This window comes from Heteronotia binoei, chromosome 4 (assembly GCF_032191835.1).
Source record: "Heteronotia binoei isolate CCM8104 ecotype False Entrance Well chromosome 4, APGP_CSIRO_Hbin_v1, whole genome shotgun sequence".
In the NCBI taxonomy this organism is placed as follows: Eukaryota; Metazoa; Chordata; class Lepidosauria; order Squamata; family Gekkonidae; genus Heteronotia; species Heteronotia binoei.
In genome coordinates this window covers 94,578,663-94,597,227 of record NC_083226.1, presented here as the reverse complement: position 1 = coordinate 94,597,227, position 18,565 = coordinate 94,578,663, and the positions used below count along the sequence as shown (strand labels likewise).

The following is an 18,565-nucleotide window of genomic DNA, read 5'->3' as shown; positions in this document are numbered from 1 at the left end:
ATACTGTATCTGTTTTTTGACACATCTGTGTAAGCAATGAGGAGCAGAGACATCCAAGATAGCGTTTGAAGGAAAAAGTCCGGAATGGCAGATGTTGTACCACAAGCATAGAGAAAGTGAGTATCATAGATGAGAGGCAGCAACTGAACTCTAGTTGCTGGAGTCCATTCTATTATCCAGAAATATCTTTCATTCTCCTTTAAAAAGCCTATTGGGGAGATGGTACTAGTGTTCCCTCTAAGCTGAGTTAGTGAGAGCTAGCTCACAGTTTTTTAGCCTTCCTCTCACTCATTTTTGTCTTAGCTCAGGAAAAATAGCCCCAGAGCAAACTACTTTATGCAGTAGCTTACAACTTTAATGCCAGTAACTCACAAAGTAGAATTTTTGCCCACAAGACTCCACAGTTTAGAGGGAACATTGGATGATGCCTTTGAAGTTGCCTCAGGAAAATAGGAAGGGATGGAAAATAAAAGTGGTGTATGATTAGACACCATACCCTTAATATATTTGCTCCTTAGAGAGTTGATAGGCATCCATGGGATGTTTTGACAGCATTATTTCTAAGGCCCCATGGAACAGCTTCACGAGTTCCATTTTTAACTAACAGAAGAGGCAGATTTGTTAAAACTCAATTTTCTGCTTGCTTTCTTTACCTGCCTCATTGAAACAGCTGTTCTACTGTAGCATATTTACAATAGTTAGCCAATGTTGCTGAGCAGCAGAAAACAAAACATAATTGTTGCCAAAGCTATTAGCAAATTGAAACTAATTTAACAGAAAGAGAGGAAATCAAATCCAAAGGGTTTTAAAAGCAGACAAAAAAAAGTCATCATCACTGTTAGATAATGTATTGTTACCAGCTCATTGCCACAGTAAGAGAACAGCATGAGGCAATTGATTCAGAATATGTGTTTAGATAAATATGCAGCTGCATAAAGTGTGATGCACTGTAATCTGTTAGTGTTCAAGAGATTATATTAATATAGCTTTACTAGGAAAGCAAACTGTGGGTAGATAAATTTGCCATCTGCTTCAGTGAGTGAAGTGTGGGCTTCTGAGTCTCTTCAGTTGGCTCTCTCTTCCACTCCCTTTTCATTGCCATTAACCTCTCAACTTTTTTCTTCAACATTCAATGATGGCTGCCATCTTGGTTCAGGCATTCAGTGTTGCTGATCCTGGATAAAGCCATGATGAGTAAAGGTTTTCTGCATCATGAACAGATATCAGCTCCATTGGTCATGGAGATTCTGCTTTAAATAATAGCTGAAGTGGTGTAATCCTAAATAAGAAGGAAAAACGTTTTATGGAAAGCAAGAAAACATGGCAAATAAGTATGGGAGCTTAAGGCATTCTACATAGGGAACAATGCCTTAGTGCTTCCCAATGTAATTACCCAGCACGCTGTTTCCTGGTCTAAGCAAACATGCTTGGGAGTTTCTGCATAAAACCTAGATTCCTAGCTACATGGGGGTTCACTTCAGAGTGGAAGCATAGCATGTAGGAGATAAGGATTTATGCCTTCCTCCCATGCAGGGCTGCCCAGCCACTAAACAACCTAATGTGATTGCCTAAGGTGTGAGATTTATAGGGGTGCCAAAAAGATGAGAGGAGCCTCTTCTTTCCCATGTGCATTTCTCCTGGACCCTGAAGAAAAGCTGCCACCCACCTGCCATCCTGCTGCCCCTTTCTCCTCTTGACCTTGCTAAAGTGCCAGCTTTCTCTGTCAGTGCTACCACCACCCAGTAGCCTGGCTGAGAGGGTGGTACAGGGTGGAGCTGGAGATGCCTGGACTGCCAACATTTGCTGCTGGAGCCAGTGGGGAAGGAGCAGCCATGGAACAAAAGGTGCTGATGTGAATCACGGACATGGTGGCAATAACAGTGCCCAGCTCACTCCTGCCTACCTCAGGCCCCACAAGAAGAGTAGGAGGATGTGATGTTCATTTGGTGTGGCTTGAGCAGATCTTGTTATTTGTTTGTTGTAATTATATGTATGTGTGTGATTTCCTGCTTTTTGGCAGGAAAACTCTTACTTACTATAATGTCACTGTATGCTATTGTGGCAGTTACAGGAGAAGGCTGAGTAGAATGAATCTGCGGCAAGAGTAATTTAGGCTCAGGGCTCTATTATGTTTAGGATTATGTTGTACTAAAACACCTCAGGGTCCTCTGTAGTTGCCTGGAAACTTACTAAAATTACCCTCACTCACACAAGTATCACTTCATGTTTTAATTTTCCAGCCACCCACAATAATGACAATGTGTCACACAAATTTATGGTGAAATGCTGATAGCATGTGAACTGTGTGTCCCCACAGGTCTCTTATTCAGATGCTGTTATAAATATATTCTATACATTTCTAAAGTAAATTCCATTCCCCTTTTCTATATACTTGAGTGGACAGATAAGACACAGGTGAAGGACAATACAACATATTTTATTTCACAGGAAAAAAACACAGATATTCAAAAGAGTAATGTTAGATGTGGCAGACAGTTCTGCTCCTGCCTGCAAGTCCTATTCCACCCTTCTAAAGTGGCTGGGCTTGACAGGTTACCCAAGGTCTCCACCTGGCACATATCACTAGGGTTGCCAAGTCCAATTCAAGAAATATCTGGGGACTTTGGGGGTGGAGCCAGGAGACACTGGGGGCAGAACCAGGAGCAAGGGTATGATAAGCATAATTGAATTCCAAGGAAGTTCTGGCCATCACATTTAAAGGGACAGCACACTTTTTTAAATGCCTTCCTTCCATAGGAAATAATGGATAGGAGTACCTTCTTTTGGGGCTCATAGAATTCGACCCCCTGGTCCAATCGTTTTGAAACTTGGGGGGTATTTTGGGGGAGAGGCACTAGATGCTATGCTGAAAATTTGGTGCCTCTACCTCAAAAAATAGCCCCCCCAGAGCCCCCAATACCCACGGATCAATTCCCCGTTATTCCCAATAGGAATCATTCTCCATAGGGAATAATTGCCCAGTAGACATTTCCCTCCCCCCCCCCCCGCTGCTTTCTGATGCCCCTAAAGCAGCGGGGAGGGCCTCCAAACCTGGGGATTAGCAACCCTCTCTCACACACACATACACACACTTACTGGGTCTGGTTCCTTCACAATGACATCTGAAAAGAACAGGGACTACCCTGCTCTCTCTTTCTCTCTCTCTCTCTCTCTCACACACACACACACTTAGTTGCTCTGAAATGAAAGCAAAACAAACCAAGGGACTGTGTTGCTGACCCTTCCCATGAAGTACTTCCTGCTCAACTTTAAAGGTACACACACATGTTTTGAAATGGACCTGTTTGCAGGTTTCTAAACCTGCCGCAGATCTAGAGCTGCATGGTGGCTGTTGGGGCTGGGCTCCCTCTGCCATCCAGCTGGCTGGGGGCGGGGGGAAACCTGTAAAACTGGGGGATCCCCACTGGGACCTGGGGATTGGGAAGCCTACATATCACCCATCTGGTTTTCCCAAAACCTAATGGGCTATTCTCTCTCTGTTCAACCACTTGTATCACCTGGCCTTGTAAGAATTGACCACTGAGAGGACCAGAATCCCTAACGTCCTCATCTCACCTCTGTCTCCTGCTATCCAATATCTGGTTACTACAGGACAAAGCAGTGGACAAGTTCCACCAGCTTACTGCCTTGTGCACCACTGAAGGAATAGCTGCTTGCCAAATAACTGCCTGTCCTTATCCTGTCATTCCTTTTTAAAGTTGCATGCCCTGAATGATGGAGGTCTAAGGTGGTATAGAGAATCACTGCCAGCATTAAAATTTATAACGCATTTACTAAGGAAGAAAATGTCTACACACATACTCTCAGCATAGCACCAGACTAAGCAAGGAATCCAAATAAAAAAGGTAAAATGCAATTACTCTGTCCCTCTCTGTACATGTCCTAGCAGATGACAATTTAAAATGTTAAAAGTTCTAAAGGGTTCTGCTCAGTGCAAGCCAGCTAGGGTTGCCAACTCCAATTCAAGAAATACCTGGGGACTTTGGGGGTGGAGCCAATAGGAAGGTTGTGACAAGCATAATTGAACTCCAAAGGGAGTTCTGGTAGGGTTCCTAAGTCTGTCTCAGAAAATATCTGGGGACTTTGGGAGTGGAGCCAGGAGACTTTCACATTCCCTAAAATAAATAAGTAAAAAAATCAGCAGTGCAGTTCCCCAGAATACAGTGTTCATTTCCTTACCCCAACCAGCTGTACCTTCTCTGTATTCTCTCTCTCACACACACACACAAACACACACACACAGAAAGAGAGAGCAGCCAAAATAAATAGTTTGCAATCCCACACTTGTGTGGTCTCACTACGGAAATTTACTCATGAGTTGCTGAAGTTCCAAGTTCTAAAGAATAACACAAGGAAACTAAAGGTTCTAGTTTACCCTTTCCTGTGCAACGGCCTCTGAGACAATTATAAAACCAATGCAGTTTCTGGATTCCTTCCCTTCCTTTCCACCAGGCACGTTGTTCTGCAGGCTTACCCCGCCTGCAGCCTGGTCTAAGATTTAAAGGCACAGAGCACCTTTCAAGGAAAAAAGCTGTTCCCAGGGTCTTCTTAAGCCTTCAAGGTTTGAAGGCACATGGGGGCTATTGGAGTGGGGCTTCCCCCTGCCCACCAGCTGGCTGGGGGTGGGAAGAAGCCTGTGAAAGCAGGGGAATGCATGCTGGGACCTGGGGACTGGCAAGCCTAAAGCCAGCACATGCAGTGGCTGCCTCCTACAGACCTCAGGGAAGAGTTTTGTCTGCCTTGATGGAATCAGCATAAAGAAGACCTTCTTCCTCACTCCAAGGAGTTTTATCATCTCTTTCTCCTCCCACTGACCAGGTCAAGCCAAGTCAAACTTTTCCTGAAGTTTCCAGGAACTTTTGACTGAAGCCTTTCTGGCACCTGAAGCCCTTCATATTTGTTCATTTTTAGATTCCACCTGTCTAGCTGGAGAGAGGGGGAGATTGACCATTCTATTATCTCTTGCTAGACCTATTAGCATTTGTAAAAGGGTAGCTGAGGTGAAGCTGGAAAGCAATTTAATTGACTCCGCCCCCCTCCCACCTATTCTCCGGCAGGAAAGTGAAAAAACTTTTTAAAACTCCAGGTGAAGGTTTTGCTCAGTTTAAACCCACAAACAAAAATGAATTTCTTCATACTAGGTTTGGAATATTGCAGTTTATAAGGATAAAGTGACTCTCTATTGCAAACCAGCCAGTGCAATCCTTCACCAACGACTGGATATTTTATAACTGGGAATAAATGCAGTAAATAAACACTGAGGATTGATGCTTGCTGTCTTTCCTCAGGAAGTTTATCTCAGGTTGGGAGGGTTTTTTGGTTTCTGCTATTTTTTATTTTGTGTGTGTATGTGCATGCCTGGAAGTCATGGCAACTTCTGGCAACGCCTACTGGGGCATGGAGGACATTCAGAGAAGTAGCTTGATACAGCCTGTCTTGCCTCCTGGTCCTGGTATTCCAAGGAGGTCTCCCATCCAAGAACTTGCCAGGATTGGCCTTGCTAAATTTCTGAGATCTGATGAGATTAGGCTTGCCTGGCCTATCCAGGTCCAAGCAGGTCGGGAGGTCTGATTGACCTGGTTACTCAAACATAGGTTTCCCATTTTTACTTTACAGTCCCTGCTTCTTAGAAATTGCTCAGGTAGATGTAATGTTTTTGGGTTTTGGCATTATACTTATTTATTGCCTAAAAATAATCTTTCTTTCTTTCTTACGCTTACCCACCCTACCTAAAAACCCAAATAATCCCAGCTAATTTGACACCCTTAACCAGAGCATCAAAGCTCCTTCCTGAGGAAAGCAGTTTCTTCTCTTGCTTTTAAAACTGGGAGTTGCTCACCCACTCCCATCCAGTGGTGTTCTATGAGTTCTTATTGACTGGCAATCATTTGGATTTGCCTGAAGCTATAATCACAAGGATTGGTTTAGAACCCTGGAAGAGAGGTGGGACTTCTGCAGAAGATTGTCACAGCTAGCATGTTAGTTTGTGAATGTTAGAGGACTAACCCCTGCACAACTGCCCTGTCAACAAGCAAACTTAAATAACACAGAGAGGCCAGAGATTTCTTCAAGATGATGTTAGCCATCTATCGGGTAATAATAATAATAATAATAAATTTTATTTGTACCCCGCCCTCCCCTGCCGAAGCAGGCTCAGGGCGGCTAACAATACGGTGACCAATGGTGCACCAACAATAAAACAGTTACATTAGAAACATTAAATTAAACATTAATTAACCTTAAAAACCTGATTAAAACAATTAACTAAAACATATTATAACGCTATCCTTGACGCTCTTCTAGTTGATGCTGATGGCGGATTTTCTTCGTTGTCGGTATAATTCAGTTATTCATAAGCTAATTTAAAAAGGGTGGTCTTGCAGGCCCTGCGGAACTGATCAAGGTTCCGCAGGGCCCGCACCTCCTCTGGGAGTTGGTTCCAGAGATGTGGGGCTGCGGCCGAAAAGGCCCGAGAGCGAGTGTTCTGTAGGTAAATAATGAATGCTGTTTACACCCACTTCTGTCATGGCTAGAGATTCCCTTGGCTTGTTCCCTGACCTGGCATTTAATCTGTTCTGACCTTGTCTGCTTATATATACCAAGGAAGAATCTAGAGGTAGACAAAAACAAGATTATATTTTCCTGTGGGGGAGAAGAAAGGTTTTGGTATTCATCAATAAATGGTATAGAATTGAAGCTGTGCAGTAGACTTAATTTGAAGAAACAGTATAATTATAAGATAAGTAATTAAAGAGAAAGAACTGGGCAAAGACTGCCAGTTTACCATATGACAGAAAACAAAATATTCTTTCGGGTTTTCCATCCCAGTTTTAGATTTTGAAGGCTTTTACTGCAGAGACCTTAAACTGCCCCTTAGTTTACCTGTACCCAGGAATACTAAGTCTTAGAGCTGAAGCCACCACACTACACCCAGTCTGATCCTTCCTGAAAACAGACTACAAGATAATAGTTATTTTTAACCTGCCTATCAGAATATCTAACCCCTACATGGACAGAATGACAGTTGAACGCTCCTTTTCTTCCACCAACTCTGTTCCACCTGGGGACAGAGGTCTTCTATCAGTTGTTTCTGGCTTCTCTTCTTCACCAAAAGGGTGAAAAAGGAATTGGCTGATAGGGGGGGAGGGTCATACTTAGCCATGCCCATTACAGAAAAAGAGGTGGCAATTTGAAGAGAGGCAACAGCTTGTCTCCCAGAGATGAGTAGCCACAGCTTGCCATCCTCTCCTTTCTCTCCCAGCACTCCTCACTCCCTTTGCCAGCCATGCTAAGCAGTAGCAAATCTCTGTCACCTCAAGAGGAGTTGTTTCCTGATTTGACTTCCATCTGCCCACTGGGAAGGACTACCTTCCTGATGGAGAATGCTCTAGCTCTGCTCTTGATCAAGCAGAAGAATGGACATCTAGAGTATCAGCATGCATGTACAGCCACTTGATTTAAATCATAGTTTTCTACATAAAGACTCATTTTTGCTGGTATAACCTTAATATTCACAATTAGATGAAGATTTCATTTTTAGAATAACAACTGTTCATATTAGTTTTACAGTTATATAAAAATATTGTTTTTAATACTATTAGAAAAACATCATAGATAGGTAATTATGAAATTATTGTGAAGTGAATTATCTCGTTTAATAGATTAATCATTCATATTTGGACAACTTTTCTGCTGTACTTTATTGGAAGGAGAAAAATAATCATTACCTTAATAATAGTAATGTAAATCATTTTATTCAACTAAAACAATAACATTATAGCATATGTTTGCTTAAACATCCATGTTTGTTAACTGATGTGGTTAAACAAAATATATATATTTTAAAAAACTTAAACTGTTAGCCCAGCCTACACATGAAAAACTTAAATACTGTCCTCTTTAACTCACTCGTCATCTTCATCTTCTTTGTTTATAATCTGGAAAAGAAAAACAAGCTTTCCTGCTTTGTTGGCTCCCAAATGATTTCTCAATTTAGAATGAGTGAGTCCAAAGGAAGAGAATATTCTTTCTATGCCTGCAGAAGAAGCTACTGCTGTTAAAAGTGAAATCATTATTTGAATAGTCTCTAAATCCAAGTGCTTAAGTGACTTCAACCAGTTCACTGGAGTGACTTTCTTTAAAACATCTATTTCTCCCCTTTAGCTCTGAAGTTTATTAAAGTTGGCATTACAGATGGATGATTGCTGGATACCCATGTCATAGCTAACTCCTCTTCCTCAGCTCTTAAGTTTTGACCCTTGTACCAGATATTGACAATATTTGCCAGAAAGTGAGCTGGAGACAGTGCTTGTCTCATTCGGTTTTTTTAATGCTTGTAATTTAATTCTCTCAATGTGTAGTTCTGTTTTTAAGTACTCACTCATTTCCTTCCAAATTTCAACAGCATCAGCAATAAAACAGCTATTTTTCTGTATTTTGTTTAAAGCTTCAGAAATGGGTTTCAGGATGCTCAGCTTATGTTCACATTTCTCTTAAACCCAGTGTTGAGGATTTTGGCCATGACAGTGCCATCTATTTTATCTCAATTTTGTTCACAAATTGTTATCAGAATAGGCCAGTTCTTGATATACTGCTCAAAACAGTCCACCACAGAGTTCCATCTAACATCTTGTGGGAGCGTTAGCTTCGTTCCACCCATTCTTTTTAGAGCTGCTGCAGCAAAATGATTGCTATGATTGATATTTAGCAATATCAACAACATTAGTCTTTATTTCTGGAACACTGAAATCTTTGGCTTAGGAGGTGCAGCAAATGAGCACTGCAACCATATGTTATTAGCTTTGTATTCCCTTCCTGCTCTTCTAAATTTATTTTCAACTCGGATACATTTGCAGCATTGTCTGCATACTAGACATTTGTTCACATGTTATTATAGCTTTTGCTGCCATTTCTTGTAAGTATTCTGCTGTGTGTGCATTTCCTGACGTATCAATTGTTTGTGCAAGAAAGACTTTCCCTTCTTCTGTTGTTATACAAGCACATACAACTGGATCATTGTGGCTATTACTCCACCTATCAAGACTTAGGTTAACAATTTTACCCTCCAGAGGTGTTGCATATTGCTCCATTTCTCTATCCTACCCTTTATCCAGCAGTTTCCCTGCAACATCTGTTCTGCTGGGTGGAATGTATCCTGGTCTCAGTGATTGAACCATATTAATGAAGTGTGGGTTCTCAGTCAGATGGAAAGAAGAGCTTATTGCATAAACGGGGGAATTTTTTCATCAATTAACTTTTTCTAATCTGCTGGTTTTTATCAAAAAACTTATCTATGGTGGTTCCAGGAGGGAAGGGTTTTTTCTTTCTTTTAGGTTATATACTGCGGGTATCTGATGATGATGTATATGGTGCAACTGAAACACTATCCTGGATAGATAACTCTGAAACTGTAGAACAGGAGGATGGTGATCTTGAAGGTGGATAGTTTCCGGAATCCTTAGTGTTGATGATGAATTCCCCTAAACAAACAAAAACAATCAATGCTGTTATTTTATTATTAATACAATTTCTGCTTATTGTATTCATTGCCATGCAGCACTGCCCAAAAAGAAATATTTGCTTTTCTTCACAACTGTATCAAAATGACAGTAACATGCAGTAATAATAAGAAATATAATTTTGCTCAAACATGACAATTCAAGGCACTCTTTAAGAAATATGATAAAATAAAAAATGTTTACCAACCTGAAGATCCCGCCTGTTCAAACATGTTTCTATTGTCATCTTCATCATAGCACTTCTCATGATGTTGCCTCATTCAGGCCACCAGGCGTTGCATTTCTTTGTTGCAGTGTTTGCATTTTGCACGTATGCCTGCCTTACCAATAGGTAGAGAAACTTCATTAAAATATTCCCAAACTGGGTCTCTTTTACGGCCTGCTGCCATTATAGGTTTTCTCCTCCAGGGAAAGAATAATGTGATAAACCTTGGATTATAAACACAAAAGATCCAGTCTTGTGGAGTATTCTGCTCAAAAAGTTTCACTTACATTTTTATTGCTTGCCCCTCCCTCCTCACACTTAAGTTTCTTCTTGTGCAGATCTATTCCACTCCAAGCAATCTTTTTATATTCATTGATTTTTTTTTTAAATTTAGCACTTAAGGGGTTGATCCTGTGTACATAGGTTTGTAGAACAATGAGATTAAGGTCTTTTTCTCAACTCTCTTTATTTTATGACATTTTTGCTGTGTAGATGAAGCATGTGATCTCTGCAGACACAAATTACAGTTTTGAGAACTGCAAAACCAAGCATCTGTGTTCTGTGATAATATCTTGTAGACAGAGAAACTGCCTAGTAATCTTACAGAAACCTCTGGAAGAGCATGACATTGTGAATGGATTGATAGAATTTATTACCAAAAAATTTAAACATTGCATGAATATACAGCCTTATGCTTCAGAATTAAAAACTAATCCTTATTTCATGATGGAATAATCTTTGGGTGATAATATATTTTCCTCAAAAAGCATTTTATTTTAAAAAAAACCAATTTAAATTTTAAAAATCCATTTTTAATTTTTTTTTAAATCATTTATTTTGGAACTGCTTTAAAATGATGTATAGATGGGATATGACTCCTAAGAAACTGGCAAAGATGAATAATAAGATGCCAGACAGATGTTGGAAATGTAAAAAATATGAAGGTTCTTTCTACCATATGTGGTGGACTTGTGAAAGAGCAAAAAAGTATTGGCAGATTATTCAACAAGAAATTTCTAGGATCTTGGGATATGAATTTAAGAAAGTTGCAGAGACTTTTCTGTTGGGATTACAAATGGAAAAATTTCCAAAAGAAGATAGAGCTATCATTTGGTACTTGCTTTCAGCTGCTAGGACATTATATGCACAGTTGTGGAAGCAAGAAAAAATACCAGAGAAATGAGATTGGATTGTAAAAGTTATGACATGGAGTGAAATGGACAAATTAACAAGAATTTTAAGAGACTATGATTTAGAAGTTTTTAAGATGGAGTGGAAAAAGTTCAGAAGATATGTAGAAAAAGAGTGGAAAATAAAAGGACATTGGACAATTTTTGATAATGATTAAGTCTTAGAAAAAAGAAGAATATTAATTTTTGTTTTTATTAGTTAATGGTACCTTTAAGCATTAGTACTTTAAGTAAATAACACCGGCGGGGGTCAAGTAACGGGGGGGGGGGGAAGTAATATATGGGATAGAAAAAAGAACTTATTAATGATGCAAGAAATATAATTTGTTCCCATTTGTTACCAAATAAAATTGTTTTAACAAAAAAAATCATTGATTTTTATCCACTCTGGTCTGTACCTTTCTAAGTAACCATTTCTGCCCTGGGAAAAGGGAATGGCACGGCACCAAGACCAGCTGGTGATATCCGACTCCCAGAGAATGTATAGTTTCGTTTCTCTCATGCCAAGGGGGCTTGGAATGCTACTGGAGGATGCAGGGGGATGCAATTGGTAGATTTTGTTGCTTTGTATTTGAATGTATAACAGATAGACCCAAACCTATATCTAAGGGAATTGAGGTCAGAAGCCTCAGCTTCAGCAAGAAGTATCATACATGATGTATCTGTTTGATAACTTTAAAAACTACCTTTATGCATCAATGAAGGAGTGCTTATTGGTGAGGACTGTGCAGAACTTGACATAAGAACATAAGGATTGTATTTCTGGAGTAGAGCAAAGTTCATATACTCCATTGTTTTTTCTCATGCTAGCACTTGTACTGGAATCTCACAAGCTGGTTGTGAAGGTGCAGGCCTTCCCCCGTTTTTTGTTCCCAGCAACTGGTATACTACTTCTGTACACACAGGTGTACAGGTGTAATTTGCTATCATGAATACTAGCTATGTCCGTGAATTTATCTGTTTAAAAAACCTAACATGTAAACTAGTGATAATCACATTTTGCGATAATGGATTTCACATATATAGTCTGCTTGGAAGTTTTTTTTGGAGGGAGAGAGAGTATTAGTGCACTTTACATGCAGAAGTATGTACTTCTTATATGCAGAACACGAATACTATGCTTACTGTATGGTAGCTGCAGTAAGAACTGCATTTCCATAGAACACTCACCTTTCTGGTTGTATATTCCAGGGTCATAGTAGCTATGTAGTAAGCTAAAATCCACACAAGCTTTTAACCAGTGTGGGCAACTAGAATTACAGCTAGTTCTTTCCTTGCTTACTAAATAATATATGATTGCAAATTGTACAAATTCTGCTTATAATTCCTACTTTCCTTCTAAATGCAAATAATCCAGTTTAGTGACTGAAAGCAATAAGAACAAGGGGCTGGGGTGATTCTGGTTAAACCCCTTTGATTCCCCAGTGATGGGTCTTGTTAGATTTCCATGATAATCTCTAACACCTGGTTCTACAAACTGAAAAAGAGATTGGATTTGCACCCTGCCCTTCACTACCCAAAGGAGTCTCAGAGGATCTTACAATTTCCTTTCCCTTCCCCTCCCCACGACAGACACCCTACGAGGTAGGTAGAGCTGAGAGAGCTCTAACAGAAACTGCTCTTGAGAGGAACAGCTGTGTGAGAACTTGTGACTGATTTAACGTCACATTAGCAGGTGCATATGGAAAAATGGGGATTCAAACCCAATTCTCCCAGATAAGAGTGTGTGCAGAGATTATTTCTCTGCAAATAATACTCTCTCTCACTGTGTTTCTAAACAGTGTTCTTGGCCAATCAGCTTCATGTGTGTTCTGTGAATTCACTTTTGTTGATATGTTGCTAAGCAACATAACAGAGATAAAAGAAAGCAATGTCTATCTCCATAGCAACACAACCAGGATGCCAACCTACTAAATTAACTAAGAAAGACGATACTAACACCTAATATTTTGCTTCTGCTAATGCCTTAGTATACACAGAGGAATCATTATGCGGAGGTTTAAGTATCAAGATTTCAAGGTAAGACCAAGCAACAGCAAGCATAGAAAGGAGAAAGAAGTGTTACTGTTATTAGGTGGTAAGCTTAATTTTTTTAAAAAAATTATTTTGACAGGGCTGAAATACAGATCCAAATTTATCTTTTAAATAATACAAATAATGAAATAGTATTTTTGTGGTGTACAACATGCTCAGTTAATTTATCCTGCTTTGAAACTCCTTGTCAGCTAACAGAATTGCTGGGTCTACTTTGTGAAATAATGGAAGAGAACTGTTTGTTAGGGTTTGTTTTGTTTTCTTGAGAATCAAAACCAAAATGAAAATGTTCTTAGCGAATGATAATAAGAAATAATATCTAAGTTGCATTACCACAACAGAGAGAGATATAGAGGAAAACACTGGTTGCTTGCATCTTATTGATATGATTCTGCAGTGTTTGAGCAAGAATGTCCAGAAGACAAGATTGTTGGCTTCTCGTGTCAGGTAGGAAACAGAGCTCTCTCCTGATTTTTTTAAAAATTAATTTTATTTTTGTCAATTTGTTGCAAAAATAGAACTTCATTGCTTGAACTCATAGTAGCATGGGAAAGGGACCTTTGAAATCATAGGAAAGTAACAATAAACCCACATTACAATGGCCTGAAAATATATAAACACAGAAAACAATACAGTATTCACAGTGCCCATAATTGGCAGAAGAATTAAAAATGACACTTCTTAGAAAGTGAACTCCAGTTGCCTTTGCTACAGCTGTAATATGCTGATGAACAGAAATTAAATATTGTTAGAAAGACAAGACAGTAGAAGCTAAGTTTCACATATTAATCATTTCACTTTATACTGGCAGGCATGACATCTCTTGAAATTATTATTGAGGCTGCTCAAATAATTATTTACAATGTGTGAACTGTTATTTTTTTTATTTTGCAGTAGGCACTTCCCAGACTTTTGTATTTTTAATCAAAAAATGTATGGAGTTCTAGCAAGATTTTGGCATTGCAGATTCTGAGTATGTGTACAATTTTATTTCACATCTTCACAAAACTTTCATTGGAAGGAGCTTTTTCATATTATTGCCCTATATATTTTCTACCTAAGATCACAGACTTTAATAGGGTCTGAAGACAGGGAACAAGAAAGAGTAAGCAAGGTAAGCAAGCAAAATGTTTACTGCAAAAAGTCAAAGGCTATTACAATTAGGTCATATAGAGGGACATACACAACTATAGCAAAGAAAGAGTATGTAATTAAACTCTCAGTTAACTGTTTATAATATAGTGGGTTCAATGCATGGCAGAGGCGAGGTGGTAGTAAATCATCAGCTCTTTATTGATTACACCATCTTGAGGCATACACATAAGATTGGCTAACTGGGCCCACAGGACCAACTATATACACTCCCATGTTCCCGCACAAGCATTTGATTGGTCCATTCAAACCAGCAGGGGGCCCGTGATTGGAGCTGGGCAGCCGGGTTTTGGATCCTGCTGCTGATTGTTCCCAAGCTCTGGTCATCTGGTGCTAATGAGCCCGGCAGGAACACACTTTCAGTTCTCACTTGAGTCCGCATACATTACATTCCTCCCCTCTTAGTTCACGAGCCCTGACATACATAGTCTTGTGGCACTCCCTTGTTGACCGCCTGGTTGCTGGAGAGGGTGGCAGTGCAGCAGCCACTTTGGGCGCAGCGAACAGAGGAGCTGGGGATGCAGAAGCTTCTGTTGGCTGCTCCCAGCTCCCGGATGTGTCCTGCTCCGGTGGAAGGTTGGGGGTCAGAATCACCGCCCCCGTCAGTCCAAGGTTAGTCTGAGCCGGAACCTCCGGTGGGTCCTGCGTCCCGCTGTCTTCTTCGCCCTCTTCCCCGGGCGCCTCCCATGACCTCATTGGTCTATGCGCCGCCACATTGTGAACCCCCCCTCGGTGGTGATCTCGTACATGACTGACCCCAGCACCCGGGAGATTTTGGCTGGAAGCCATGCTGGACCACCCCCAAAGTTCTTTGTGTACACTAAGTCCCCAGTATCAAAACCCCTGGGCGCTCTGACCATGTTGGGCATTCCTTGCATGTCTGGGGCATGCAGTCTAGGAGCGTTGACAACCGCCGGCCCATGAGGAGCTTGGCTGGTAAGCGGCTGTTGACAGTGCAGGGAATGGCATGCTGGGCTAGCGGGAATTCTGAGAGGCAGGCCTCCCAGTCCCCCTGGATGATGCAGCGGAGGGACCCTTTTGTGGATCTCACCATTCTCTCCGCTTAGCCATTGGTGGCTGGGTGAAGTCCCAGGCAGAGAAAAGCGCAGTGTCCTTTGCGGGAACTGGGTGGTGTGGGAGGTACTCTAACAACATTATCTGGTGTGCTGGCGCCGGATCCGGGTCCCCGGAGGGTAGCAGCAATCAACTCAAAGCATCCACGTGGCCCATAGCCTTTCCCGGACGGTATTGCAAGTCATACTGGTACCCCACTAGGAAAATGGACCACCTTAGGACCCTGGGCAACAGCATCTGGGGTGTTTGGCAGTTGGGGACAAATAATCCCAGGAGGGGCTTATGATCAGTGAGTATGGTGAAGGGCTGACCGTACAGATAATCATGGAATTTTTTTACCCCGGCTACAATATCCAACCCTTCCTTATCTATTTGTGCATAGTTGTGCTCTGGTTTCTGCAATGTCCTTGAATAGTAGGCCACCGGAACCTCTCGGCTGTCCGGCAGCACATGTGCTAAGACCGCCCCCACTCTGTAAGGAGATGCATCACAGGCTAAGACCAAGGGCAGCCACTCGTCAAAGTGCGCCAGCAGGCTGTTCGACGTCAGCAGGTCTTTCACTGCTTGGAATGCAGCTGCCTGCCAGTGGCCTCACACCTATGGGGCCCTTTTGTCCAGCAAATGGTGGAGGGGTTTCGCTACTGCCACCTAGTAGAGAAGGAAGGTGTGGTAAAAGTGGAGGAGGCCCAAGAAGGCTTGTAGTTCCGCTTTATTAGTGAGGGCGGGGGCATCACAAATGACCTCCACCTTTTCCTTTGAGGGGTGGATCCCGTTCATATTGGCTGAGTACCCCAGGAAGTCGATCTTGGACACCCCCAGCATACATTTCTTCCTCTTCACCCTTAGGCCCACTGAGTTGAAACGTTGGAGTACTGCACGGAGGCGGGAGGCAAACTCATCCTCTGTGGCTGCAACGATTAACATGTCAAAAAATGGCTGGACCTCAGGGATACCTTTCAAAAGAGAGTCCATTAGGTTCTGGAAGATCCCTAGGGCCACGCTGACCCCAAACTGGAGGCACTTGACTTTGAACGCGCCTCTATGCGTTACTATCATTTGCGCCTTGGCTGTGGCGGCGTTCACCAGAAGCTGTTGATAGGCCTGGGCCAAGTCCAATTTCCCCAAAAAATTTGCCCCTGCTAGGGAGGCCAGCATGTGGCTCGCTACTGGCACAGGGTAGGTGTGGTACACTTATAATCCGCGCAGAGGCAGACGCGGCCTTCAGTGACGATGGGCATTTCCTGTTTTTGTTGGGAGGATTAGCAAGGAGACAGAGAGAACTTGCAAGAGTGGGGTAACCAGGTGGTGCAGTGAGAGCCAGTTTGGTGGACTGGTTAAGAGCAATAGACTCTAATCTAGAGAACCAGGTTTGATTCCCCACTTCTCAGCATGTAGCTGCTGGGTGATCTTGGATCAGTCATAGTTCTCTCAGAGCAGTTCTTGAAAGAGTTGTTTCAGCCCTACCTACCTCACAGGGAAGATGAAGGCGATTGTAAGTCACTCTGAGGGTGGGATATAAATCCAATCTCCTCCTCTTCTTTTTTCTTCTTCCTCTTCTTCTCCACCTATGTTTTATTGGATTTTTCCCTTAGAGAACTCTCATAAATAACCAGTTTGTTGCTTAACCAAGGAAGGAGTTTTTTTGAAAGAGGAAACACTAATAAAACATAAGAACATAAGAGAAGCCATGTTAGATCAGGCCAATGGCCCATCCAGTCCAACATTCTGTGTCACACAGAATATATATATATATATATGTGTGTGTGTGTGTGTGTGTGTGTATATGTGTATGTATATATGTGTGTATATATATATGTGTGTGTGTATATATATATATATATACACACACACACACACACTGTGGCTAATAGCCACTGATGGACCTCTGCTCCATATTTTTATCTAACCTCCTTTTGAAGGTGGCTATGCTTGTGGCCGCCACCACCTCCTGTGGCAGTGAATTCCACATGTTAATCACCCTTTGGGTGAAGAAGTACTTCCTTTTATCCGTTTTAACCTGTGTGCTCAGCAATTTCATGGAATGCCCACGAGTTCTTGTATTGTGAGAACGGGAGAAAAGTATTTCTTTCTCTACTTTCTCAATCCCATGCATTATCTTGTAAACCTCTATCATGTCACCCCGCAGTCGACGTTTCTCCAAGCTAAAGAGCCCTGAGCGTTTCAACCTTTCTTCATAGGGAAAGTGTTCCAGCCCTTTAATCATTCTAGTTGCCCTTTTCTGGACTTTCTCCAATGCTATAATATCCTTTTTGAGGTGTGGCGACCAGAACTGCACACAGTACTCCAAATGAGACCGCACCATCGATTTATACAGGGGCATTATGATACTGGCTGATTTGTTTTCAATTCCCTTCCTAATAATTCCCAGCATGGCGTTGGCCTTTTTTATTGCCAACGCACACTGTCTTGACATTTTCAGTGAATTATCTACCACGACCCCAAGATCTTTCTCATGGTCAGTCTCTGCCGGTTCCATGAGAAAGAAACAATGCACACTTGCAGAGGTGGATACTCACTGGAAAAGCAAACAAACAAGCTAACAGGAAAATAGGAAGTAGCAGGATATAGGCAGGTTTTAGGGAAAGATATAGTTACCAATCCAGCAGAGGCAGGGTCCAGGAGAAGAGCAAGACATCCAGCATCTTGAGTGTGCAGGTTGGAGCCAGGAAAATACACAGAGACTGAGCTCTGGGTGCTATTTTTATAGGAAAAATATGTCCTAAGGTCAACTGACATTTGTGCCTCAAAATGGTTTCCCCAGGATAGACAAAGACCTGGAAAACTTGTGACAGTTTACATGAGTGCTGAAGTCTGATGTAAGCTAAGCTGAGCCTGCCTAGGCGGGGAGGGCGGGATATAAATAAAATTTATTATTATTATATTAATGTGCTTCTGATAAGATTAGCTAGAGGTGTCTATGAAGGGCTTTTTTCCTGAAAAAAATAGGTATCAAAATTTTCAAGAGGGAAATGAAGGAGAATCACACAGGTGCCCCTCATGAACTTTTAAATATTTGTTGAGAATTTTGTTTCCATGAAGAGGTTTCAGAACTTCATTCTGTTGTGCTCCCCCAGAAAAAAAGTTCTGTGTCTATGAATTGCTGAATAGCATTTCCAGGAATGGACAAAAGTACTGGAGATGTTTGGGAAGATTTCCTGATGCAAAACAGAGCTTGAGGTGAAAATTTGGTTATTTGGTGTGCTAATGGCTGTCCAGGTAGCTTCTTCTGGTGATTTAGAGTGTTAATGGGTGTCCAGTTGTACTAATCAAAACACAAAAATACTGTTTGATTATTCTTCTTTTGGGTTGGATGAGAAACCTGTCTGTGTTAAAAGTAGCCTTTGTAAGAT

General features: G+C 41.4%; 1 protein-coding gene across 2 annotated transcripts in view; it reads left to right on the top strand.

Moving 5' to 3' along the window:
- Positions 1-18,565, top strand: part of ZNF475 (zinc finger protein 475) — a 117,236-nt gene that overhangs the window by 40,821 nt on the left and 57,850 nt on the right. The window contains exon 1 of one of the 2 annotated variants that reach the window (XM_060236421.1): positions 12,844-12,953. The exons of the other annotated variant lie outside the window; for it this stretch is intronic. Coding sequence (XP_060092404.1) covers positions 12,924-12,953 — 30 coding nt within the window. The 5' untranslated portion in view covers positions 12,844-12,923. Of the gene's footprint in view, positions 1-12,843; positions 12,954-18,565 lie in introns of those variants that run through there. 2 annotated transcript variants of the gene reach the window in all.